Source organism: Galeopterus variegatus, unplaced genomic scaffold (genome assembly GCF_000696425.1).
Source record: "Galeopterus variegatus unplaced genomic scaffold, G_variegatus-3.0.2 Scaffold107, whole genome shotgun sequence".
NCBI classification, from domain to species: Eukaryota; Metazoa; Chordata; class Mammalia; order Dermoptera; family Cynocephalidae; genus Galeopterus; species Galeopterus variegatus.
In genome coordinates, this window is record NW_007726218.1 from 1,043,662 (window position 1) to 1,068,710 (window position 25,049).

Consider the following 25,049-nt stretch of genomic DNA (forward strand, 5'->3'; position numbering starts at 1 on the left):
CTTCCTACCTCTCCCGTCTGTCCTAGCCTGTGCGCGGAGAAATTAGAGGAAGACCGCCCAATTACCCTACAATTCTTTAATGTCATTGGCTAAACTTTTCCCCGCCCCCTTACGTCAGTCATGGCGGAGGCCGGCGTGTCCGCTATTGGTCCAACTGGAGAACTTGGCCCGAATACTTGGAATTGGGGGCTTCAGTGCTAGCGAAGATGGCGGTAGCCGCAGCGAGTCGAGGGGTCGGAGCAAAGCTGGGCCTGCGTGAGATTCGCATCCATTTATGCCAGCGCTCTCCCAGCAGCCAGGGCGTCAGGTAGGCGAGGCGTGGTGACACGGGTGGGCTTCGGGACGCCGGGGTCACGACCTCGACCTCCCCGGTGTTTGGGGAAACTCGCGCCCACAGCACGCGCGGCGCTTTCTCCGACCCCGCAGGGACTTCATCGAGAAACGCTATGTGGAGCTGAAGAAGGCGAACCCCGATCTTCCCATCCTAATCCGCGAATGCTCTGATGTGCAGCCCAAATTGTGGGCCCGCTACGGTGAGCGCGGGACGCCAGGGGTCTGAGACCTCTGTGGGGGAACGAGGGTTCAAGAGAAGGAGCCGCCCGAAATCACGCAAAAGCCTGTGGAGAGACTAGAACTTGGCCTTGTTGTTGACCTTATTGCCAATGAAGAAATTTATATTCACAAGGTTATATGATGTTCTGTATCCCGGGCAACATCTACGTGGAGGCTGGCCAGGTCCTGCGTGGGGACCAGGAGCTGTCGTTTTTGTAGTTCAGAATGGGTTTCAGATAGGAAAGAAGAGATGCTAGTCAATTCCTGTCGGTGTAGGTCAAACTAAGTGTAGCCAGTGCCATTCCAGGTAGCATGTGAGAATCTCAATAATGTTGAGCACTTAATACTAGACTCTTTACCGAGTACTTTCTTGCCTAAATATCATTTAATCTCCGTTAATCATGAGAGAGGATCCTTTTTTCATTGTAGAGATTAGAAAACTCAATCAAAATTTTATGGAGCATAACTAGAGTTATGCACCTAGGACATAATAGGATTGAGTCTTTACATCTGTTCCCCTTTCCTAGAATGCACTTCTCCCAGACTTTCATGGCTCACTTTTTTTTTTTTTTTTCTTTTTGTCTTTTTTCGTGTCCGGCAACGGGATCGCAACCCTCGGTGTCGCACCCGCACCTCGCTCAGCCAGTGAGCGGGAACCGGTCTGTATGTGGGATCCGAACCCTCGGCGGGAGCGCCACCGCACTCCCAAGCGGCGCACTGTAGCAGTACGCCACCGGGCCGGCCCCATGGCTCACTTCTTGTTATTATTCAGGTTATTATTTGAGTATCCTGTAAAATAAATTTATACAGTACATTATCGACTCAAAAAAGCATTCCCAGACCAGTTAAGTAACATTGCCTCTAGCCCATTTTTATCATATCACAATCTGAAAATTTCTTGTCAATAAGTATTTATACATACTGAATAGTGGAATTTTTTTTTTTTTTTTTTTGACTGGTAAGGGGATCGCACCCCTCAGCACGGTGTGGTCTGCACCACACTCAGCCCGTGAGCGCACCAACCATCCCTATATAGGATCCGAACCCGCGGCCTTGGCGCTACCAGCACCGCATTCTCCCGAGTGAGCACGGGGCCAGCCCTTGAATAGTGGAATTTTAATCATGACTTTTTATACCATGCCCAAGGAATGTCTGGAGGTGGGGGAAAGAATCACACCTAAAAAAGATTTGTTCAAACAGTGGACATCTGTAATGTGCCATGCACTAATAATTGTTTGCAGGAGGAAAAAAGGTTCTCTTTCCAAAAGCCAGTAGACTAGAGGTGGGAAACAGACACGAGTAACTTTGGTGTATTGTGCTAGCTAAGTATTATGTTAGTTGGACTATGGGAGCCCAGAGAATGGGCACCCAGCCAAGGCTAGGTCCATGCAATATACTGCCCAAGGTGGTTAATAATAAATGCCTATAGTACCCCGTAAAGCCTCCCTACAACACCTTCTCATTGGGGCCACCCAGAATCAGCCAACTAGAATTCCAGATGTGCTTCTTAGATATGTTTGAGACCCACTGGATTAATTTGGGGCATACCAAATCCACTTGGTCATATCTCTTTACTACCTTTCCCATCCTAACAAGACTGTAAGATAAAGACAAAGACCTTTTACATTTTAGTAGCTCCCACACTGCAGAGCAGATACTTAGTCACCTCCTTCTCTCCTCAGCATTTGGCCAAGAGAAGAGTGTCTCTTTGAACAACTTCAGTACTGATCAGGTAACCAGAGCCTTGGAGAATGTGCTAAGTGGCAAAGCCTGAAGCCTCCACTGAGGATTAAGAACAACAGCTCCAGAGCCTGGGCTCTGCTGGACTGAGTACAATGTGGAAAAATGTATTCTCCCATTCCTTATAAAGCTTGTACTGTCAAATGCTGTCTCAGGATATTCTTATCTTCATTCTATCCTCTGTCCTTTAGTGTGCAATCACTGAGGCAAAGGAGTTTAATATAAAAATAAAATTTATTCTGTCTCATCGAAAACTACCACCTGCTAAAGCAAAAAAAAAAAAAAGGAGGAACGGGGGAAGATTCCAGGGCCCCAGAATAGCTAGCCCAAACACTGAGTTCCCTTTGGTCCTCCTGCCTGAACAGTGCTGGGTGAAAGAGGAGCTGGGGTCCAAAGGTCTTGGATTAGGCTTAGGTGTGGAAGCAGAGAGCATGGGACTTCATTATGGTTCTAAACCCCCAAAGGCTCCACCGTCTCGTAAGAGAAAATGGCCAAAGAGGCTGTGGGGGGTGGGAGGCAAGGTGATGGGAGGAGGGGAATTAATAATGTTAAGAAGCCAGGTCATTGAAGAGCTGTCTGCCGGAGAGCATGCACACGATCCTGGAGCTGTGCCTCCTTCTGGTGCCTTTCCAGGGCCTGCAGCCCTGATTGCTGCAGGAAGGCCTGAGTGGCCTGGGGGCAGGGAAGAAAAAGATTTAACACCTGGGTCCCTCTGGGCCTTAAGACTCAATTCCCACAGCCTCATGGGTCAGCCCACTTCTTGGAAGAGGTGCATTCCCAACAAGACAATAAAGGTTCTGACCTGGAGTCTACACAGGCTAGCCAAACCTAGAGAAGCAACTATAGTTAGGACTGAAAGGGAAGAGGGCCATAATGAGACTGGAGGTTTCAGAACAGGGTGGATTGGGGACCAAGGCCAGGAACCCACTACCTCTGGCTGATAAAGGAACAGCAACTGCAGCAGCTCCAAACTCTGGCCTACTACTTCAGTGTCAGAGAAAGCCAGTGTGTTCAGCAAGGAGGGGAGCAGGTGACCTGGCCACATCCGCTGGCAGTAAGCAGGACCCTTCTCTGCAATGTTGCATAGAACCGTGAGCACCTGCAGATAGACATATATACGGTCTCCACAAAAGATGAAAGCCAAAAATCATAGTGATAACTAAAACACAGAGTGCTAACTACATGCTCAGACACTGCGCTAAGCTCTTTACATGCATGTTCTATAATCCCCACAACTGCCCTGTGAGGTAGGATTATCCCCAATTATAAGTGATACTGAAGTCTAAGGTGGTTTGTTGATTTGCCCGAGGATAGTAATAGTAACTAGTAATCCACAGTTTAGGGACTCAACACCTAGACTGGTCTGGCCCTGAAGCCACACACCACCTGCCGCTCTCAGTTAAGGGTTTTCTAAGGGCTCAGGACGGCTTCCCTGTTTACACTTAGACCACTAGGTCTTGGACTCAAGTGACCCCAATACATACCATTACGCTCACTACATTAGATACTGGCAACAGCTGCAAGAGAGGCTCAATCAGATCCAGGGACAGCAAAGAAGTACAGAAACTAGGACTGTTTGCTGGAAGAGAAAATATGAAGTATCTTAAACTGAGGCCTGAACCTCTGTGCTCCTCTCCCCCTCATCCTATCCACCTCAGTGTAGGCCATGAGAAAATATCCCCAGTATCTAAAGATCCAGGCCTGGGTAGATTATGGTGCATACCAGTGAGGTTGTTGAGGAACCAGAGGCCCTCAGGAAGCAGGCCAGGCTGTTTTTGGAGGAAGAACTGCAGAAGGATAAATAAGGCTGCCACAATACGCTCATCTCCCAGCTGCAATGGCCCTCCCACAGCCTCTTCTGCTGGCTCCGTTAGCAGGTTGCTTAGACACCGAAGCACAGGGCATGCCAGCTGCAAAGACAAATTGGGGGTCACTTGTAAGGAGGAAGGTGTTACCTACACACCAGAGGAAGGCCAGAGTATGAAGAAAAATCTCCCAAGAGTTTAACCTGTCCTCTTCACCCACCAGCTCCAGTCCTGCATCCTCAGTTCTCTGGACAGCCCCAGCCAAGTCCAACAGCAGCAGCCCCAGAGTGGACAGACCCCCATGGGTGATAAGCAGGGCATTGTTCACCTGGCTGGGCAACAGGATGCAGTCACTATCCAATCAATCCTACCTTTAAGCTGAAAAGCAGCCTATGTCTCCTGGGCTCTAAGAGAGGGTCATGGAGAAATGAAACCTCTAAAACAATTCCACAAACTGAAGTTCAAAGACCTAAGTGTCATGGAAGGGAGCCCCAGGGCACTTTCCCAACTGGCCTGTGTTACCTGCAGGTGATGTAGTGAAGACACCAGGCAAACTCCACAGCAACCCCAAGGTTCAGCTTCGGGCCAGGTTGCAACAATCGCAGCATGTGCTGGGGGAGAGTGGAGCCCAGGATGGAACTGCCAGCAGAAGCCGGGCTGTGAGTAGGAATCTTCAAAGATGCCAGTGTCTCTTCCCACACCCTGATAGGTGGGACTCTATCCAAACCAAAGCCCTTCCTAGCCAGACACATGGAGTTAAAATGTGCAACAGCTTTGGAAATCAGACTTGATCAGGTATCAGGGGCTATACTACTGAGTGCGTCACCTCTGTCTGCACATCTACAGACACAATTTTACTTACGGAACGATCTTCTCTGGAGCCTCTTTAGCCTGCAGAAGTTGGGACAAGGCATATCCAAGGGCTTCCAACACAGCCACATGGGGTGACTAAAAGTAAACATTGTAATAATGATCAGACTCTGGAAGCTGGGTCATAAGGTTTCCTGAGACTTTCAGCCCCTTGGCACAGGGCTGTAGCTACCTAACCAAAGGAGGTGGGACATGTGGAAAGAAACTAGGGGAAGATTGCCCAGGGAGGGAGAAAGGAGGCACTCACCAGGATGCAGGCAGCCAAGGCTGGAACAATGCCCTGTGGCAGGAGCTGCCTTCTCACAGCCTCACTCTCCACGATCAGGTTACCCAATGTATATAGACACAGCTCCTGAGAGCAGGCAACAAAAGCACTGGGCTTGGCCCATCTCACACCAGGCCAGGGGTGAATGGGGAGGATGGAGTGCCCCAGTCCTTGAGGCTCACAAGAGGGTGGGAGATGATAGGGGTATGCAAAGCTGTGGGCATCACGGGAAAACAGGTTTTCTTCTTCCCCCTACTTGCCAGCTCAAACTGGACCCAAAAGCAGAGTTTTTTAATCTAAGCCAAGAACAAGATAGGAAGGGACAGGGCTTACTATGAAGTCTGAGCTGTGACCGGAGAGGTAGGTGAGGAGATAGGAAGTGGCTGGCAAGCAGGCCTCAGCCACCGCAGACTGCTCAGAATGAGACAGCTCATGAAGGCACCGAGCCGCCTCAAGCTGCAGCAGGGCCTGGTTGCTGGTCAGAAGCCCGACCAGGGTCCGCATGCTGCCCTCCAGCCTACACAAATGAGCACCAAAGGCCTGCTCAGCCTGTGGTCCCTCCCTCAAAAGCCCAGCCACCTACTCACACAACCCACACTGACCGGATGAAAGTTTGCTGCGTTTCAGGGTGCTGCAAGCCTCGACGAAGGCTAACCAGAGCCTTCTCTCTCTCCTTTTCCTCTGTCCCCCGCTGGGCTAGCTGCAGGAACTGCTGGACCTGGGACCCAGAATGGGGAAGAACACATAGTTGACAAGAAGCAAGTCCAGAGTCCCACTTTGCCCACTTCACCTGTGAGCCCTCCAATATCACCCTATCCCCCAAAATTATCATTCACACTAATACAGCTAATAAGCATCAACCTTGCAGTGGAGTTAACAGAGAAAATCAAAACTAAGTTCTAGTCTGCATCCAGCCCAGTGACAACAGAGCCATCGGAAACGCTCCAGCTCCCAGGGTGGGGCCCCGACCCAGGGCCTCAGCCACGCCCCCCCAAAGTCTCCATTGAGCCCAGCCACGACCCAGCCGCCACTGAAGCCCCCTGGGCTCTCCTGCTAGAACGACCCAGACTCGACCACGCCCCCCTTCCTCTTCCTCCCACCCTATCCCCACCCCTTTCCCCTTCCTGCCAACTGCTCCACAACATCTTAGAATGTAAAAATAGTAATAATTACTTAACTTAAAAAAAAAAAAAACTAATACCAGCCTAATACCAGCCCTGCCACTTACTTCACATGGGATCCGAACCTAAGTTTCCTCACATAAAAAATGAGAATAACCGTATCTACCCTGCCCTCTTACAGGTTTATCTCAAGGATAGCATTTAAACCTCTCAGCCTGGCAAAACCTACCCTTCCAGCCATTCACCCCATGCAACCTACATTCCAACAACACCTAGCATAACAGTTGTTTTTTAATGCTTCCATGCTTTGGCACATGCTATTCCTTCTGCCTGGAATACCTTCTCCAGATTCCTACTCTCCTCAGATTTTTGCTCTTTATTGCCTCTGAGAAGTCAGCTCTTTTTGGCTTCCTTTGGCCAACTTAGGAATTTCTCTTGTGCCTCATTTTTCCTTCTGTTATGTCAGATGGCCACAGGCACATCTGTTTCCTTCACTGGGCTGTGAGCACTTAAAGGGACTCTTATCTTTTCATCTTTGTGTATCTCACTGCCTAGCACAGTGTCCTGTCATGAAGCAAACACAAGATGAACAAATAGTATAACCTAAGCCTAAGTGCGTTGTAAACTATACATGTAAACATAGAAAATACAAACACAGGATATCCAAAGCTTGCTGAGTGAACAAATCCTTTCATTCACTCAGTCAATAAATACTGATCATCTACTATATGCCAGCTACTGTGCAGGCATCTGGGTTTTCAATGATGACAAATAAGACAGGGTTTAGGTTCTTGTTGATTTAAAGTCTAGTTGGAGAAACGATAATAAACAAGCAATTAGATAATGACTAATATTCGGCAAGAAACTAACAGGCTGCCAAGACAGAACACCAAAAGTGACCCATTTTAGATGTAGCGACTGCAAAGTCCTTGTTCCAGGAACTGAAAAGGGCACAGTGGCTGGGATGAGTAAGCTGATGAGGTTGGAGGTAGGCAGAGGCTAGACCATGCTGGGCCTTCCAAGTCACAGAAAGAATTTTAGTCCCTGGTTTTTAAAAGACGCACTGAGGACGGCAAGTGTAGATACAGAACAAACTTTTAGGAGGCTGCTGTAGCATCCAGAGAAGAGTTGGTGGTGGCAGTTGAGATGGCGGGGCATGTAAAGACTCGGGAGTCTTTAGGAGGTAAAAACAGCAAGGACTTGTTGATGGATTGATGTGGGGATGAAGCACAGAGTCGGGGAGGATGATTTCCCTATTTCCGGCTTGACCCACTGGATGGATGGAGGTGTAGAGTGGACCGCGTTCAGACTTGGGGCGGGCCAGGAATACTCGCGGGAGCGTGGCGTCGGCAAGCGTGGACTACACCGCGCACCCCGCCCTGCCCCCTCACCTCGGCTTCCCCGAGGATCTCCGCCACACATCCCCCTCTGGCTTCCTCCTGGGCGTCGTCTCTCAGAAGCCTCTTGCTGACCAGCTGCTGCTCCCTTCGCGCCTTCCGCAGTGCTGGGGGCAGAAGAGCCGGCTGAGTGTGGCAAGGGCACCCAGAACCAGCAGGTCCGAGCCCGTGTCTCTTCATACTGTCTCCGACCGCCATAACCCTATTCTCCCTTGCTCCCTCATCCGCCCACACCTGCCTCCCGCTCCCGCCGGCGGCGCCGTAGCTCCTCCACCCCACAGACGGACGGCCTAAGGCGGCCCTGCCGTAGCCTCCACATGTTAGAGCTGGAGGAAACGCTCAAGGTGCTCCTCCGCCACGAAGCCGCTCAACGGTTGGAAGGTGGCACGGAGTGCGCAGGCCCGAAAGGAGTGTGACGCACGAGGGGGCGGGGCGCGGTGAAGGGCAGGGGCGGGGCGGAGCCAAGGTGAGGGGGCGGGGCGGAGCGGAAGCTAGAGGCGGAGCGGGACTAGTCCCGGGCGTAAAGCAGCGGCTCAGCAGCCCCCACTTTCCCTCCGATTGGGTTCTCTCCTTCCTAATTCTAGGAAAGTAACTCCTCCCCGACCCTGGCCGCCCCAGGCCAGCAGTGACACCATCCACTCAGTGAACGTAACTTCCTCACCCTCAACACACTCTAGACAACCATTCAAAACAACCCCGAGCTCTGGGAAGAGCCCCATGCCATTTCACCAATGACGTGGCTCCCACTGATGAGTATTGCCTAAATGGTTGAAGCGTCATTGAATGTTCACCACGTTTATTGATGAGGAAAGTGAGGAAAATATTATTTCACTGCTCTTCATAAAAGAGAGTTCCCATTATTTTTAGGATAAAATAATTCTTTCACCAAATGTTGAGTGCCTCTACTCTACCACTACTGGGGCAACACTGATGAATAAAATACCGAGCTCCTCACCCTCAACATCCGACTTGTGGCAAACTAAGCCTTACATGGTCTATCCCTGTATATCTCTCCAGTCTTGGCTGCAATAGCGCCTCCCCTTACTTATCTCTTCTGGGATCTTATCTTTGTTCCCTAAACCAGCCCTGTTCTTTTCCTCCCCCAGGCTTTTGCTCAAGCTGTTTCTTCTGCCTGGAGCTCTATCTCTGCCCTCTGCCAGCGCGCTTCCCTTAACACCATCCTCAAGATCTCAATTCCAATGTCACCCGCCCAGAACCACTGGACCAGTTCCCCTATTATGTGAGTGCATAGCACCATGTACTTCATAAACCTTTTCACAACTGCCATTAAGTTATAGTGTAATTGTTTGACGTCTCCTCCCATGCCCCCTTCACAGCTCCAAGAGAGTAGAGTCCTGATGGCACTTAATCTTTATGGGAGGGCTCTAATTTTTACAAAGCTATTACTTAGGCAAGGTGTGGGGAAAATAGGATAATTTCGTCAGGCTCTATAGATATTGCTAGTAAACAAGTTGTGTGTGAGTGGAGTTAGTGCGCATGTGCACCCATGTATCTTTTTAGTTAATTGCTTTTGTGTGTTCTTCAGTTTGTGAAGCAGAGCTGGCCTTAGAGCTCACGTCTAAAAATAGAACATGTTTACTCTGTGGGCAGCTACTCAGTTTTTCTTTGGACTTTGCCAGTAGCAGTTGAGTTTCTGAGTTTCTCTGTGGACTGCTTAGCTCATAGTGTTGTGTGAGCTGAATGAAGACTATTCCTTCTTCAACCAAGGCTCCAAGGACCTTTTTGCTGGTTACCTAGCTCATAGACCTGCGTGTGAAGGGTTTGTGAAGGGGCAGGACGGGTCTGTGAGATCCAGACCCTAGCCCTACATAAGGGTACTAGTAAGGACAAATCCAGGAAAGAGATTGTTCTTCAAATCAACTTTCTTCCCTCTAATTTAATTCTACCCCTTGAGTCAATCAATGATGTTTGCATTCTCTTCCACAAAACAGACAGTTAAATTTCTACAGACCATCATCCTGTCCTCCACATCTCTCCAGGCCCAATGTCCATCGAGCCCCTGGACAGCCATTTGCTGAGCACATGCCGTACACCGTGCTCTGGCTAGGTCTTAACCTCTTCCTTATGCAGCAGATTGGCTTCTGAAACCTACATCTTATTTATGGTGGGAAGATGAGACAAGTTCATAGATAGAAACTATGTTCTGCCCAGAGTGTCTGCTCAGACAGTTACAGCTGCCCACACTGACTTTCTGTACCTACCTACCTGACAACACTGTTAAAACCTGTAAGAACAACCCCATGTCCTGTCTTCTACAGAGATGGCTGTTCCTTTCTGCAGACCCCCACAAGCCCTTAGTTTTTCCTCTGTAAGCATCTTCTTCGCTGTGGACTGCAGTTCTGAGTCTGTGTTTCCTTCCCCCACCTACTAGAGTGTAACTACTGGAAGTATGTAAGGGACTGTGTCTTTGTCATATCTGCATCCCGGGGCTTCCCACCAACCCTGGCACTTGGTAGACAAATGATAGATATTTGTCGAATCAAGGCATGAGTTGGGGATCTTTGAAGAACCAATTGCCCCTTTCAGCTTAGACCACCCCACTCAGAGTGGCTCCCCTAAGGTGGCAGGGTTTGCTGAGGAGCCAGACTTCAGCGGCCTGAGTCCTCTGAATACAGAGACTCTGAAGAAGAAGAATAACAATCAAGGCTACCCTCAATAGATGTGGCTCTGTGCTAGGGACTTTACTCACAGACAGGTACTACTACTATCTCCATTTTGAACAGGGGGAGCCCAGACACTTACCCAAGTCTCACAACCTCAGTGACAGAGCTGGATTCCAAGCCTGGCTGTCTGACTTCAGGGTCAGTGTATTTAAAACCAGACTATACATAATTACATCTTGGTCCTCAGGGATGTCACAGTGACCTGCCTGGCCGTGGGACATCGCTTCTGAAATTAGAGTGAGTTCAAGAGACACAGAGGGACAATGTGGTCTGATGAGGCCTCCTTGTTTGGGTTGGGGGCATATGTACAGTCGCTCTTCAATTAAAGGAGAAGTGGGAATTTAAAAGTTTTTCATGGGCCGGCCCGGTGGTGCACTGGAGAGTGCGCCGCTTGGGAGCGCTGCGGCGCTCCCGCCAAGGGTTCGGATCCCATGTGGAGACCAGTTCCTGCTCACTAGCTGAGCGCGGTGCGGGTGCAACACTGAGGGTTGCGATCCCGTTACCGGTCAGTAAAAAAGACAAAAAGGAAAAAAAAAATTCATTTGGACATACTTATGCGGCTCCATTTCTGGATTCTCTTCTCTTCCATTGATCCATGTGGAATTCCACCAATGTCACACTGTCATGATTACCATAGCTGTATAATAAGTCTCAAAATTAGGTAGTGTGATTCCTCCAACATTCTTTTTAATTTTTTTTAATTTTTATTTTTGATTGTTTCAATATTGCACGTACTTCTAAGGACTCTGTACATAATATTTCCAGGGGCAGATGTACAAAATTTTAATGCAAACAATGTTGTCGTAGCATGGGGAGGGGCGGCGGGGGCGGGGTGTCAGGCCCAACAGACAGCAGGACGTCGGGTTCCTCACTGCGTTGGTCACTGCCAGTTTGCATGAAAAAAGGAAGTCCCTGTCAACCAGAGACTGGACCGGATCGCGGAGGGCTGTTATAAATGGATAGCCCCTACCCTCACCCTCTGGGACACTTGCTTTCTTTCTTGGCAACACAGCTAAGTTATTAATATATTCTCATTCGACATAAGTCCAACCCTTCCTTCCTAGGACACAGGAATTGTATTGAGGGGAGAGCAAGGTGCAAGTGGGAAAATTATGTTGGAATATCTTTGTTTCCAATTTCAGGACAGGAAATGGAAACTGTAAGTGATCGAGCAACTTGGCCAATGTGTCTCTGTTAAACACCTCTACGTTTAAGAAAGTTATTACTTAAAGGAATAAGTAAGAAAAAAATAAAAGGAAGGGGAGTTGTTCTTCAGACCAAATTTCTTCTCTTGAACCTAATTTTCCCCCCTTGGAGTCAATAGATGAGGTTTGCAATCCATTCCCCAAAACATCCAGTTAAATATCTGAGGATAGTCAGGGGCTTGGATTTGGGAGGCAGGATGTTAACAGTAACCAAGACTAAGGAAAAGTTGAAGAAAACTAATCAAGCTGAGTCGCTAGAATATAAATAGGACGGGGGTGGGGGGGTGGACAGGGTACAATACTGGCCTAAGTCACGGAGGATCGTCCTTTCCCCGTACCCACCAGACAAGCCTAGGGCACCTGAGTCATCAGGCACTGCCCTGGGGTGGGTGAGTCATCAGGACACTGCCTGGGACAGAGGGCCCTAGATGCCCTCCAGGACCCTTCCTGTTGCTGTCCCTCTCCCTTCGTTGCAACACTTCCCAGAAAGGAAGTAAGGCGGGCGGTTAGGAGGAAGAGTTGGGGAGGTGTCCAGCGTTCACAAAGGAGGGAACAGAGGGACATCCCAGGGTTACATAAACTCTTAGAGGTCGCCAAGAGTTAGGACAGAAACGCTCCTGCAGTCTGGAAGCCGGCGGGTGCTGCTGTACAGAAAAGAAGCCACAGCCCTTCCAGAAGGTCTAAGGACTTGTCGACCATGGTGAGTGTACAGTCTTGGGGCGAACGGAAGCCACTGGGGAACCCCAGAAACGGGCTGGGGCCTCCCTGATCTCTGCTCTCTCCGCAGGAGCGTGCACCCTGCTTGTTGCTACTGCTACTGCCACTGATGCTTGTCTCCGCGGCCACGCCAGAGCCCTGCGAGCTGGGCGATGACGATATACGCTGCGTCTGCAACTTCTCGGGTCCGCAGCCCAACTGGTCCAGCGCCTTGCAGTGCATGGCTGCCATCGAGGTGGAGATCCACGGCGGCGGCCGCAGACTAGAGCAATTTCTAAAACACGATAATGTCAACGCCGACCCGAGGCAGTTTGCTGACATGGCCAAGGCTCTGCGCTTGCGGCGGCTCACGGTGGGAGGTGCACAAGTTCCCGCTCTGCTCCTGGTCGGCCTCCTACGTGTGCTGGGGTACTCCCGCCTCAAGGAACTGACCCTCGAGGACCTAGAGATAACCGGCACCGTTCCACCGCCGCCTCTGGAAGCCACGGGGCTTGCGCTATCCACCTTGCGCCTCCGCAACGTGTCGTGGGCGACAGGGGGTGCCTGGCTCGCCGAGCTGCAGCAGTGGCTCAAGCCGGGCCTCAAGGTACTGAACATTGCCCAAGCACATTCGCTTGCCTTTTCCTGCGAACAGGTCCGCGCCTTCCCGGCACTCACTACCCTCGACCTGTCTGACAACCCCGGACTGGGCGAGCGCGGACTGATCGCGGCTCTCTGTCCACACAAGTTCCCTGCCCTGCAGGATCTAGCGCTACGCAATGCGGGGATGGAGACGCCCAACGGCGTGTGCGCTGCGCTGGCGGCGGCGGGTGTGCAGCCCCAGAGCCTAGACCTCAGCCACAACTCGCTGCGCACCACTGCACACGCCGGCGCTTCCGGGTGCGTCTGGCCGCGAGCGCTAAACTCCCTCAGTCTGTCGTTCGCTGGACTAGAGCAGGTGCCTAAAGGACTACCGGCGGAGCTCCGAATGCTCGATCTCAGTGGCAACAGGCTGAATAGGGCGCCGCGGCCAGACGAGCTGCCCAAGGTGGGTAACCTGACACTGGACGGGAATCCCTTCTTGGTCGCTGGAGCCTCCAGATTCCAAGAGGACCCCATGAACTCCGGCGTGGTCCCAGCCTGTGCGCGTTCGCCCCTGGCAGTGGGGATGTCAGGAACCCTGGCGCTGCTCCAGAGGGTCCGAGGCTTTCCCTAAGGCCCAGGGAAGAAGAGCGAATGGGCTCAAATCGCCCCGGCTTCGGGGTACTCAGGTCAGGACATTCAGGACTTCTTGACCAACCAACTCTCTGCCACACTTTTATTAAAATTTTAAACAACGGAAAATGAAAAAGAAAAAAGTTTTTCTTTTAACAACTGGTCCTTGTCATTCACTCAACAGACCTTTATTGAGTATCTGCTATGTACTGGGCACAGTGCTGGATGGGGAATCCATCATACTCGAACTTGGACTTTCTTCATCTTAACTCCCGAGAAACTATACTTGCCCTCCTCAAGAAAAAAACTGCAGGTGCAGAAGGGACAGGGAAATGTCGCCTAGCTAGGGCTGTCATGGGAGAAAAAATGAGTGTCTGTGCAGGCAGGGATTTCTGAGCAGATTAATGGCATCTGGGTTAAAGGATGTTTGAATGGTAAACATACGTTGGAAGATACAGAATGTTTCCTCTTCCATGCACTTTCCAAGATCCAGCCATTCCCTTTCAAATGTAATAAAACCCAAAGCCATTTGCTTGTCCTCTCTCTTTCCCTCTCTCCCACCCCTGAGGGAGGAGGCGCAGAGGTGCCTTCTGTCCTACATAAGCTCTGAGTTTCATAATTTCAGGGTTCCTCTACTATGGTGTAAAACCACTTTGCACCCACAGGTACATTGACTTTCACTGTGTCACTCCACCACATAATGGGGAATTGGGGCATGGGGAACTAATGCAAGATACAGTATGTCGCTGAACGAGAGATCTTGTGTTCTGCTAGTCCATATGTGGATAACTGTTTCAGGCTGACTCTTTGATTTGCAAATAGGATAAGTCTCAGACCCTTCACAACTTTGGAATGAACAGGATGTGCTGTCTAAACCACATTAACTCAGAGGGCCAGGACATCAGCCATCAAGTGGTATTCCTCTGTTCCTTCTGTGTCCTTTTTTCATTACGATGAGAAGGCAGCCACATCCATCAAAGAGCTAGACACCTGCCTAAAAGGGGACAGGGAGAGGGGTGGAGGAGGCATATAAGACCAGCACTCCTACCTGCCTCTGGCCAGTGTCCAGAGCCACACAGATAGGAGTGGGGAATGGAGATTAACATTGATGGGAGTGTTACAGAGGTCACCAGAACCAGACTTCAAGAATGGCAGAAGACAGCTAAATTAGCTGGACAACCACTGGAGTGTCCCCAAGGGGCCTGCCATCAACCAGTTGGAAGATTTCTAGTATCAAAGAATTAATCACATCAAGGCAATTTCTTACATTTGAATAGCTCTGGTCACACTTCATCAAACAGCTGCAGGGCCCCTGTTCCAGCTCAGACCCTATAGTAAAGGCTGGCATACAAACATACATCAGAAACATCCATGCCCTCAGAGAATTCTGAATCCAGTAAGGGAGGCAGACACATACAAGACAGTTGTGATTCAGTGAGAGGGAGGAATCATCTTATAAAAGGAGAGGTTGTTCTAGGAATGCTTTGCAAAAGATGAAACTTTTAATCTGGGCCTTGAGATATGAATATCACTTCCTCAGGAAGAACATCCCAAAGCAAAAATGGTCAGCATGTTCAAAAGCTCAGACACCTGAAAACAGATGGCCAGACCTGGGAACTGTAAGTGGCTAGGTAGAGCTGGAGATCATGGTGATGAAAGCTGGAAACATTCATTCATTCAAGTGCCTATTATGTGTCAGGCACTGTACTAAACCCCGGGAATATAGCAGGAGTAAAGCAGAAGTTCCTGCTCATATGGAGTTCAGATTCCAGTTGGATGGTGGGTTTTATGGACTGAATGTTTTTGTCCCCTCAAAATTCATATGTTGTTCTGATGTTAAATGCCAGGACAAAAGAAAAAAAAATCATATGTCGAAGTCCCAACCCCCAGTGTGGCAGTATTTGGAGATGGGCCCACTAAGGAAATAATTAAAGCTAAATTAGGTCATAAGGGCAGGGCCCTGATTCAAATGTTCTTATAAGAAGAGACACCAGCGAGTTCACACATGCTCTCTCCCAGTCCCTGAACATGCATGAAGGAAAGGCCATGTGAAGACATAGTGAGAAGACAGCCAGGAAAAGAGCCCACCAGAAACCAACCATGCTAGCACCTTGACCTTGGACTTCTAGCATCCAGAACTGTGAGAAAATAAATTTCTATTGTTTAAGCAACCCAGTCTAGGGTATTTTGTTATGGTAGCCTGAGCTGACTAAGATAGTGGTGGTGATATCATATTTCGGATTGTGATAAATGCTATGAAGACAAATGAAACAGAGAAAGAGGGCAGATAGTGTTGAGGATTGGTACATGTTAACACACAAAAAAAGAGAAAATTAACAGGTCAGAGGCAAATGAAGCATTGAATCAGGAATAGGAATTGTAGCCCATGTAGCAAACAGAGACTGTACCACTCAGGAGGGGAAAGGAGGCTTACATTTACAGAAAATTTATTTAGATTACATAAATTGTCAGAGTATTTCATTGGTTAAAAAGATGTCTTTAATCATGAGTAAAATGGGGCATTTGTGTCAGTATGCAGGGGAAAGCTATAGTATCCTTAAATATTAGGATTAGTTTTCTTGAACTGTGCATTGTTGGGAATGCAGATGTTTGGGAAGGAACTTGGTTTTCATAGTTACTCTGTGGGTATCAAAGTTCTTCAGCAGTTCAACATGGAGTCAGCAGCCCAAGATGGAGTCACAGATGTTATGCCTTGAATATTGCTAAGCTCACACATGTTATATAGCATTGTCAAGGAGGGCTTCTCTGATAAGGAATACAGTAGTCCCCCCTTATCCGCAGTTTTCCTTTCCGTGGTTTCAATTACCCACAGTTTCAGACCCCAGTCTGAAAATATTAAATGAAAATCCCATAAATGAACAATTCATAAGTCTTAAATTGCACACCCTCCTGAGCACTGTGATGAAATCTCATGCCATCCGGCTCTGGCCCACCCAGGATGTGAATCATTCCTTTGTCCAGCACATCCACGCTGTGTTTGCTACCCACCCATTAATCACTAGCCATCTTTGTTGTCAGATTAACTGTCATTGTATCACAGTGCTGTGTTCACGTAGCCCTTATTTTACTTAATAATAGCTCCAAAGTGCAAAAGCAGTGATGCTGGTGATTTGAATAGGCCACAGTAAAGACATAAAGTGCTTCCTTTAAGTATAAAGGTGAACGTTCTTGACTTAATAAGAATAAAAATCATATGCTGAAGTTGCTAAGATCTACAGTAAGAACAAATCTTCTATCCATGAAATTGTGAAGAAGGAAAAAGAAACTCATGCTACTTCCTGTTGCACCTCAAACTGCAAAAGTTTGGGCCACAGTACGTGATAAGTGCGAAGTTAAGATGGTAAAGGCATTAAATTTGTGGGTGGAAGACATGAACGGAAACATGTTCCAATTGATGGTAATTGGGTTCCGTATGAGGCAACCACTAGGGATCTTGGAACATATGCCCCAAGGATAAAGGGAGACTGCTGTATTTAAACAGAGACCTGGTGCACAGAACCTAAACAAAGTCTGCAAGTGAAGAACTTATTCTTTCTACATGGACCAAATTTTGTTTTTTTGGAAGTCAGAGCTTTATTATCATTCAATTTTCTTCCACCACTTTCTGTGGGATTCCTTGCACCAGTTTTCCATATATCTGGAATAACACTACCAATTTCTTTTCACATTTCTTGCACATCATTCTTTCATAGACAGTTCCCTTAGCAGCAGACACAGCAGCAGCTTGAAAATATCAACATCACAGCCAGTGAAGGATTCCACTTCCAGCCCCTAAGATCTCCACTCCCACTTGTCCTAACCCAGAAAAGAGGCAGGAGGAATAAACGTGAGCATGTAGGTAGGGCTACTTCATTTTCTAGATATATTTTTTTAAATGTCAAGGACTGAGCTCTGAGACAGTACATTAGAGGTCATAAAAATGGGGAGGAATCAGCAAAGGAGACTAATAAGGAATGGCCTGTGAAAGAGAGAGAAGACAGAAATGTCTGGAAGCCAAGTGAAGAAATTGATTCCAAGGGAGGGAGTGATGTGTTTGGTAAAAGGCTGCTGATAGGTGAAGAGGAAAAATGAGAATGGACTGGGGATTGACAATGTGAAAGCCAGGAGTGCCCATGAGAAGGACAATTTAGATGAAGTGGTGAGGACAAAAGTCTAATTGGAGTGTTTGAAGAGAATGGGAGGAGAGGAATTGTAGCAAGCAAGTATGGATACCTCGTTAAAGGAGCTTTCCTTTAAAATGGAGCAAAAAATAGGGTAATAAGTGGGATCAAGAGATTTGTTTGCATTTTTTGCTTGTTTTAATTTTTAATTTTGGTAAATTATACATAACATAAAATTTACTATCTTAACCATTTTTAAGTGTACAGGTCAGTCATATTAAGCACATTCGTATTGTTATGCAACCATCACCACCATCCATCTCCAGAATATTTGTCATCTTATAAAACTGTAATCTATACCCATCAAGCAATAATTTCTTTTTTTTTTTTTTCCTTTTTGTCTTTTTTCGTAACTGGCAATGGATCGCAACCCTCAGTGTCGCGCCCGTACCGGACCGGGACCAGCAACGGGATCGCAACCCTCGGTGTTGCACCCGCACCTCGCTCAGCCAGTGAGCGGCCGGTCTGTATGTGGGATCCGAACCCTCGGCGGGAGCGCCACCGCACTCCCAAGCGGCGCACTGTAGCAGTGCACCACTGGGCCGGCCCCTCAAGCAATAATTTCTCTTTCCCTCTGTCTCCAGCACCTGGCAACTACCATTTCATTTTGTGTCTCTGTGAATCTGACTACTGTAGGTACCTCACATAAGTGGAATCAGAAATGCAGTAATAGATAGAAACTGACCTGGATTGCTCCAGTCTGAACTCAGATCACATAGGACTTCAATCGTTGAACAAACGAATCTTTAATAGCAGCTGCACCATTGGGATGTACTGATCCAACATCGACGTCATAAACTCTATTGTCGATAGGGACTCTAGAATAGAGTTGCGTTGTTATCCCTAGGGTAACTTGTTCCGTTGATCAAGTCGTTTTGGGTCAATTGGTGATTGTGTGGCTTTGACTGGTTGGTCTAGGCCATAGTCATTCGAAGGTTTTCTTTTACTCTGAGGTCACCCCAACCAAAATTTCTGGCTCATAGGGCTTTGTTGTTAATGCCTGGGTTAGGTTTATATTGTTTTGCTTGAGCTAGTTAATTAAAGCTCCATAGGGTCTTCTCATCTTATTTTTGTATCCTCACCTCTTCACAGGGAGGTCAATTTCACTGATTGGAAGCAGGAGACAGTAAAACCCTCGTGTGGCCTTTCATACAAGTCCCTAATTAAGGAACAAATGATTATGCTGCCTTTGCACAGTCAGTATACTATAGCCATTGAACTGTGTCACCGGGCAAGCAGTGCCTCTAATACTTGTAATGCTAGAGGTAATGTTTTTGGTAAACAGGCGGGGCTTATAGTTGCCGAGTTCCTTTTGCTTCTTTTAATCTTTCCTTTGTGCATGCCTGTGTTGGGTTAACAATTGAAGATATAAGTGGATTTTGGTTGGACAGTTTTTATTGTATTGTTAACTATCAGTGGGCATCCGGTCTGATATAGGCTTATGCAGGGAGAACAGAGTTCTTGTTACTCATATTAACAGTATTTCTTCTATATAAATGTAGATTGGTCCAGTTGGGTGCTAGGAGTTTGGTGCAGGTGGTAGGAATTAAGTCTCTGTGGTTGTTGAGCTTGAACGCTTTCTTAATTGGTGGCTGCTTTCAGGCCAAGAATGGATGGTTGGCAGTTTACTCTCTACGGGGGGGTTGAGTCCCATGTCTAAAGGGCTGTACCTCTTTAGACTAGCATTTAAACTTACATTTGGAGTAGTGAGTTCTTTGGGTAAATTTAAAGTTGAACTGAAATTCTGCACTGGACAACCAGCTATCACCAGGCTCAGTTGGCTTTTCACCTCTGCTCATAGGTCTTCTCACTATTTTGCTACATAGATGAGTTTGTCCTTGTTACTGCCCATGAGTAACTCGTCTGGTTTCAGGGTTTTTGTCTAAAGTTCTCTTTGTCGAGATTATTCTAGTTAATCCATTATGCGAAAGGTTCAAGGGGGAAGCTTTGCTATTTGGTACTGAAGGTTGTTCCTTCATCTTTCCCTTACAGTACTGTTCTCTGTAGTGCCTGTGGATAATTTCTATCTCCTATACTTTTAAAAGTGTTTAAATGGTTTGGTTTAGACTTGAGTTCTTTTTTCATGTTTGGGTTGTCTGGGCTAGGGCTGGTTCAAAGTGGTCAGTTAGTGTGAAATCTTCTGGGCGTAGTGTGAAATCTTTGGGTTAAGCTACTCTTTGGTGTGTCCAAGTACACTTTCTAGTACACTTACCTTGTTACGACTTGTCTCCTCTAGGTCTGTTGGTAGCAGCTTTGGTAAAGATTTCGCCTGCTGTGGTATTCGAGGAGGGTGACGGATGGTGTGTGCGTGCATCATGGCCTTTTTCAGTCAAGCTCTCTATTCTTGGTTTACTGCTAAATCCTCCTTTGGTCTCCAGTTTTCATGGAGGCTGCCATGGGTGGGTTGTTTTGAGTTAGAAAATGTAGTCCATTTCTCCCATCTCGTGGGCTGCACCTTGACCTAACATTTTTATGTGGATTCTTGTGCTTACTTTTTGTGCCTTGAAGGGTTTGCTGAAGATGGCGGTATACAGGCTGAGTTGGCAAGAGATGGTGAGGCATATCGGGGTTTATTGATTATAAAACAGACTCCTCTAGAGGGATGTGAAGCACCGCCAAGTCCTTTGAACTTTGGGCTGTTGCTGGTAGTACTCTGGCAAGCGGCTTTGTTTGGCTATCCACCTGGGTTTATGGCTGAGCATAGTGGGGTGTCTAACCCCAGTTTGGGTACAAGCTGTCATGTGTTCAGGCCATTGTAAAGTTACTTTCATGGTTTATTTTGTCCTTGGCTATGGCTTTTTACAGTTTGGATGTGGTTTAACTTTATTTGTTGTTTGTACCCTTACGCTCACTTTATACCAAGCTTTATTTGTTTGAATTAATCATATGACCATGGTGGCTGGCAAGAAATTTACCAATCCTAGATTAGCATAACTTAGTCAAACTTTTGTGCATTGCTAAATTTTTATCACTGCTGTATCCCGTGGGGATGTGGCTAGGTGAGGCATTGTGAGCTGCCTGGTTGGCCTGCTTGATGTCTAGTCCTTTTGGTTGTTGGTGACTTAGAGGGTATTTTCACTGGGGTGCAGATGCTTGCATGTGTAACTTCGCTAGTACCTAATAAAAAGGCTAGGCCCAAACCTAGGTGTTTATGGAGTTTTGGGGACTCATCTTGGTATTTTCAGTACGTTGCTTTGGTAGTTTAAGCTATATCAACTCTACTAATTTTCGGCTGGGCATTAAATTTTTGAATTTGGGTGCTATGTGAGTATTGGGAGGGGGGTTGAAAATACTGATAAGAAAAAGGGTTGGGTTTCAGCCCACTAAGCCTAAATTTTGGCAAAATTTTGGCAAAAATTAAGTTGCTTTACTTGAGGGTTGGGCTGAAACCCGCTTCTAGATGAGTTTATAATTAAATTGAGGAGCTTGTTTTGGTTGACGTCTGTTGGGCTGAGGTGTTGTATGGGTGTTGTGTACGGCTCTGTTTTGGCTATTAAGTTCTAGTTTTGGTAGGGTCTCCGCCGTGGGGTGCTGTTGTGGGTATCTCCAGCTGATGGACGGATGTATCTCTTGTTTGGGGGGTTTGGCAGGAGGAAGTAAACACCTATGGTCTATCTATTAAGATTGGGGAAGGGTGGAGGGGGAGTTTGCGGATTTAATCAGGGTTAGTTATGTGTGTGTGTGGGTGCACGTGGGTTGCATGCACCTTTCGTGTGTTATGTCCTACAATTGATTTGGTCTTGTCAGCACCACACTCTCCCAAGTGAGCCACAGGCCGGTCCTTACATTTCCTTCTCTGTTGCTCCACATCCTCACTAGTATTTGGTGTTAGTGCTCTGGATTTTGATCATTCTAATAGGTGTATAGCAGTATTACATTGTTGTTTTAATTTGCATTTCCCTGGTGACATATGATGTGAAGCATCTTTTATATGCTTATTTACTATCTGTATATCTTCTTTGATAAGGTGTCTGTTAAGGTCTTTGGCCTATTTTTTAATCAAATCAAGTTTTTTTTCCTTATTGTTGAGTTTTAAGAGTTCTTTGTATATTTTGAGTAACGGACCTTTATCAAATATGTCTTTTACAAAATTTTCTCCCAGTCTGTGGTTTGTCTTTTTCGTTCTCTTGACAGTGTCTTTTACAGAGCAGAAATTTTTTATTTTTATGAAGTTCAGCTTATCGATTCTTTCTTTCATGGATTGTGCCTTTGGTGTCATATCTAAAAATTCATTGCCAAACCCTAGGTCATCCAGATTTTCTCCTATGTTGTCTTCTAGGAGTTTTGTAGTTTTGAGTTTTACATTTAGGCATATGATCCATTTTGGGTTAATTTTTATGAAGAGTATAAAGTCTGTGTCTAGATTCATTTTTTTGCATGTGGATATGAGTTTTTCCAGCACTGTTTGTTCAAAAGACTATCTGTTCTCCAGTCCATTGCCTTTGATCCTTTGCAAAAGATCAGTTGACTATATTTATGTGGGTCTATTTCTAGGTTCTCTATTCTGTTCCATTGACCTATTTCTCTATTTTTCAGCAATACTGTACTGTCTTGTTTACTGTAGCTTTAAAGCATCTCGAAATCAGGTAGTGTCAGTCCTCCAACTTTCTTTTTCTCTTTTAATATTGTGTTGGCTCTTCTGGATCTTTTGTCCATAAAATTTTTTAATAGCAGCTGTCCATTTCACATTCCCACCAGCAGTGCACAAGGGTTCCGATATCAAACACTTGTTATTTTCTGGGTGTAGTGGATTGAATTATGTCCCCCCCAAAACTCACTGAAACTTTAATTGTGTCCCCCAAGTTCTATGCATTAGAAACTTAGCTGCCAGTGGACCATTGAGGGTGGGAAATCCTGTTATGGTAATTGAAATGTGGAGCCTTGAAGAGGTGATTGGATTGTAGGACCATGCAATAGTGAGTGGATTAAAGATGGTGGTCCGGGTGTGGTTCCAAGGGCTTTAAAAGAAGAGGATAGTCTGTCTTTCTCTCTCTGTTCTCTCTGCTTCCACCATCTAGCAATGTGAGGCCCCTGGGTCACTGTCGCCACCACCAGATGGACTTCCCAGCCGCAGAAACTGTAAGCAATAAATTTCCTTTTTCTTTATAAATCACCAAGTCTCAGGTATTCTGTTATAGCAATACAAAAAGGACTAATATAGAAAATTTCTTATAGTAGCTATAATAATGAGTGTGAGGTGGTATCTCACTGTGATTTTGATTTGCATTTTACTAAAGGTTAGTGATCTTGAGTATTCTTTCATGTGCTTGTTGGCCACTTGTACACTTTCTTTGGAGAAGTGTTTACTCATGTCCTTTGCCCATTTTTTAATCAGGTTGCTTTTTTGTTGTTGTTGAATTGCAGGAGCTCTTCATATATTTTAGATATTAGCCCCTTATGAGATATATGTTTTGCAAATATTTTCTCCCATTCCATACATTACCTTTCCACTCTGTTGATTGTGTCCTTTGATGCACAGAAGTTTTAAATTTTGATTTAGTCCATTCATCAATTTTACTTTGGTTGCCTAGGTTGTCATTGTTGTTGTTGTTGTCTTGGAAGCAGGCTGGTATGGGGATCTGAACCAGCCAGCTGCCAAAACAACAACAACAACTGAGCTAACCAGCCAGCCTTACTGTGGTGTTATATCCAAGAAATCATTGCCAAATTCAATGTCATGAAGCTTTTCCACTCTGTTTTCTTCTAAGAGTTTTATAATTTCAGCTGTTATAGAAATCTGATCCATTCTTTTCTTTTTTCTTTTTTTGAATGTTTATTTCTGACCCATTTTTATTTAATTTTTGTATATTGTGTAAAGTAAAAATCCAGCTTCATTCTTTTGCATGTAGATATCCATTTTTCCCAAGACCATTGTTTGAAAAGACTTTCCTCTCCCAATGGAATGGTCTTGACACCCTTGTCAAAAATCATTTGACCATATATGTGAAGGTTCGTTTCTGGAATTTCTGTTCTATTCCATTGGTCTATATGTCTGTCTTTATGATAGTACCACACCATTTTGATTACTATAGGTTTGTAGTAAGTTTTTTTTTTTTTAAAAAAAGGATGACTGGTAAGGGGATCTTAACCCTTGACTTGGTATTGTCAGCACCACCCTCTCCCAAGTGAGTTAACTGGCCATCCCTATATAGGGATCTGAACCCTTGGCCTTGGTGTTATCAGCACCATGCTCTCCCAAGTGAGCCACGGGCTGGCCCTTGTAGTAAGTTTTGTAATCAGGAAGTGTGAGACCTCCAACTTTACTCCTCTTTTTCCAGATTGTTTTGATCTTTTGGAGTCTCTTGAAATTCCATATGAATTTTAGAATTTTTCCACTTCTGCAAAACATACCAGTGGATTTTGATAGGGAATGCTTTTCATCTGTAGATCACTTTGGGGAGTATTGGTATCAAAAGGATATTAAGACTTTAAACCCACAAACACAAAATGATTTTCCATTTATTTGTGCCTCCTTTAACTTCTCTCAGCAACATTTTGCAGTTTTCATTGTACAAGTCTTTCTCCTCCTGGGTGAAGTTTATTCCTAAGTATTTTATTATTTTCAATGCTATCGTAAATGGAATTGTTCCATAATTTCCTTTTCAGATTGTTCATGATTAATGTATAGAAAAACACTGATCTTTCTGTGTTGATATTGTATCCTGCAACTTTGCTGAATTTTTTTATTAGTTATAACAGTTTTTTGTGGAATTTTTAGGGATTTCTACATATAAGATCATGTCATCAATGAACAGAGATCATCTTACTTCTTCCTTTCCAATTTGGGTGCCTTTTATTTCTTTTTCATGCCTAATTGCTCTGGCTAGGACTTCTAGTACTATGTTAAATAGAAGTGTTGAAAGTAGGCATCCTTGTCTTGTTTCTGATCTTAAAGGGAAAGCTTTCTTTTACCAATGAGTATGGTGTTTGTTGTTTTTTCAAGATGAGAGAAACAGCATGACTGCATAAAGATGGGAATGATCTCGTAGGGGGGAAACTTGGTGATGCAAAAGAAAGAAGAGAGTCCAGTAGGAGCAATGTCCTTGAGTAGGTAAAAGGGACTTGTACCTAGCTCACAAGTGGAAGGTCTGGCCTTTATGTAAGAGCAGAAACAGCCAGTTTATAGTCCCATGCTGGAAGGCAGAGTATGTGAGCAAAGATGCTGGTGGGTAGATGTAGTAGCAGGAATATGTGGCACTTGCTTAAAATTGAAGCTGAAACCACAGATTTTAAAATGCCAAGCACCTTTTCATTGTTTAAGATTTAACTTTAATGTCACTCATCTGAAGGAGCCCCTTCTGCCATCATGTCTATCACA

At 46.1% G+C, this 25,049-nt stretch overlaps 3 protein-coding genes across 5 annotated transcripts; 2 read left to right on the forward strand and 1 right to left on the reverse strand.

Moving 5' to 3' along the window:
- Nucleotides 1–142: 142 nt before the first annotated feature.
- On the forward strand, nucleotides 143–2,436 carry NDUFA2 (NADH dehydrogenase (ubiquinone) 1 alpha subcomplex, 2, 8kDa). The gene is made up of 3 exons (XM_008585851.1): nucleotides 143–307; nucleotides 427–533; nucleotides 2,235–2,436. The coding sequence occupies exons 1-3, from the start codon at nucleotides 207–209 to the stop codon at nucleotides 2,324–2,326; spliced, it is 300 nt and encodes a 99-aa protein (XP_008584073.1). The 5' UTR covers nucleotides 143–206; the 3' UTR covers nucleotides 2,327–2,436.
- A 71-nt stretch (nucleotides 2,437–2,507) lies between these two features.
- On the reverse strand, nucleotides 2,508–7,990 carry TMCO6 (transmembrane and coiled-coil domains 6). 3 transcript variants are annotated; one of them, XM_008585828.1, is made up of 11 exons: nucleotides 7,745–7,990; nucleotides 5,835–5,950; nucleotides 5,566–5,749; nucleotides 5,215–5,319; nucleotides 4,960–5,045; nucleotides 4,620–4,835; nucleotides 4,318–4,429; nucleotides 4,016–4,202; nucleotides 3,777–3,871; nucleotides 3,224–3,391; nucleotides 2,508–2,964 (listed from the first exon to the last, which is right to left on the reverse strand). In XM_008585828.1, exons 1-11 carry the CDS (start codon nucleotides 7,946–7,948, stop codon nucleotides 2,854–2,856), a joined length of 1,584 nt encoding a protein of 527 aa, XP_008584050.1. In that variant the 5' UTR covers nucleotides 7,949–7,990; the 3' UTR covers nucleotides 2,508–2,853. The 3 variants fall into 3 exon arrangements, with proteins under 3 accessions (XP_008584050.1, XP_008584064.1, XP_008584058.1); XM_008585842.1 differs by having other exon boundaries at nucleotides 4,620–4,736; nucleotides 7,745–7,989; XM_008585836.1 differs by having other exon boundaries at nucleotides 2,877–3,391; nucleotides 4,620–4,736; nucleotides 7,745–7,989.
- A 4,277-nt stretch (nucleotides 7,991–12,267) lies between these two features.
- CD14 (CD14 molecule) lies at nucleotides 12,268–14,082 on the forward strand. The gene is made up of 2 exons (XM_008585864.1): nucleotides 12,268–12,339; nucleotides 12,427–14,082. The coding sequence occupies exons 1-2, from the start codon at nucleotides 12,337–12,339 to the stop codon at nucleotides 13,549–13,551; spliced, it is 1,128 nt and encodes a 375-aa protein (XP_008584086.1). The 5' UTR covers nucleotides 12,268–12,336; the 3' UTR covers nucleotides 13,552–14,082.
- Nucleotides 14,083–25,049: the final 10,967 nt, after the last annotated feature.

What these genes read in the sequence shown, in the direction of transcription:
- TMCO6 (XM_008585828.1), bottom strand. Translation starts at nt 7,948, where the DNA reads ATGGCGGTCGGAGACAGTATGAAGAGACACGGGCTCGGACCTGCTGGT. An exon ending in AGGATGCAGGACTGGAGCTG is followed by an intron (nt 4,203 to 4,317) that starts GTGGGTGAAGAG and finishes TTGTCTTTGCAG; the next exon opens with CTGGCATGCCCTGTGCTTCG. An exon ending in GTTCCTCAACAACCTCACTG is followed by an intron (nt 3,872 to 4,015) that starts GTATGCACCATA and finishes TTTCTCTTCCAG; the next exon opens with CAAACAGTCCTAGTTTCTGT.
- NDUFA2 (XM_008585851.1), top strand. Translation starts at nt 207, where the DNA reads ATGGCGGTAGCCGCAGCGAGTCGAGGGGTCGGAGCAAAGCTGGGCCTG. An exon ending in CCCAGCAGCCAGGGCGTCAG is followed by an intron (nt 308 to 426) that starts GTAGGCGAGGCG and finishes CCGACCCCGCAG; the next exon opens with GGACTTCATCGAGAAACGCT. An exon ending in CAAATTGTGGGCCCGCTACG is followed by an intron (nt 534 to 2,234) that starts GTGAGCGCGGGA and finishes TTCTCTCCTCAG; the next exon opens with CATTTGGCCAAGAGAAGAGT.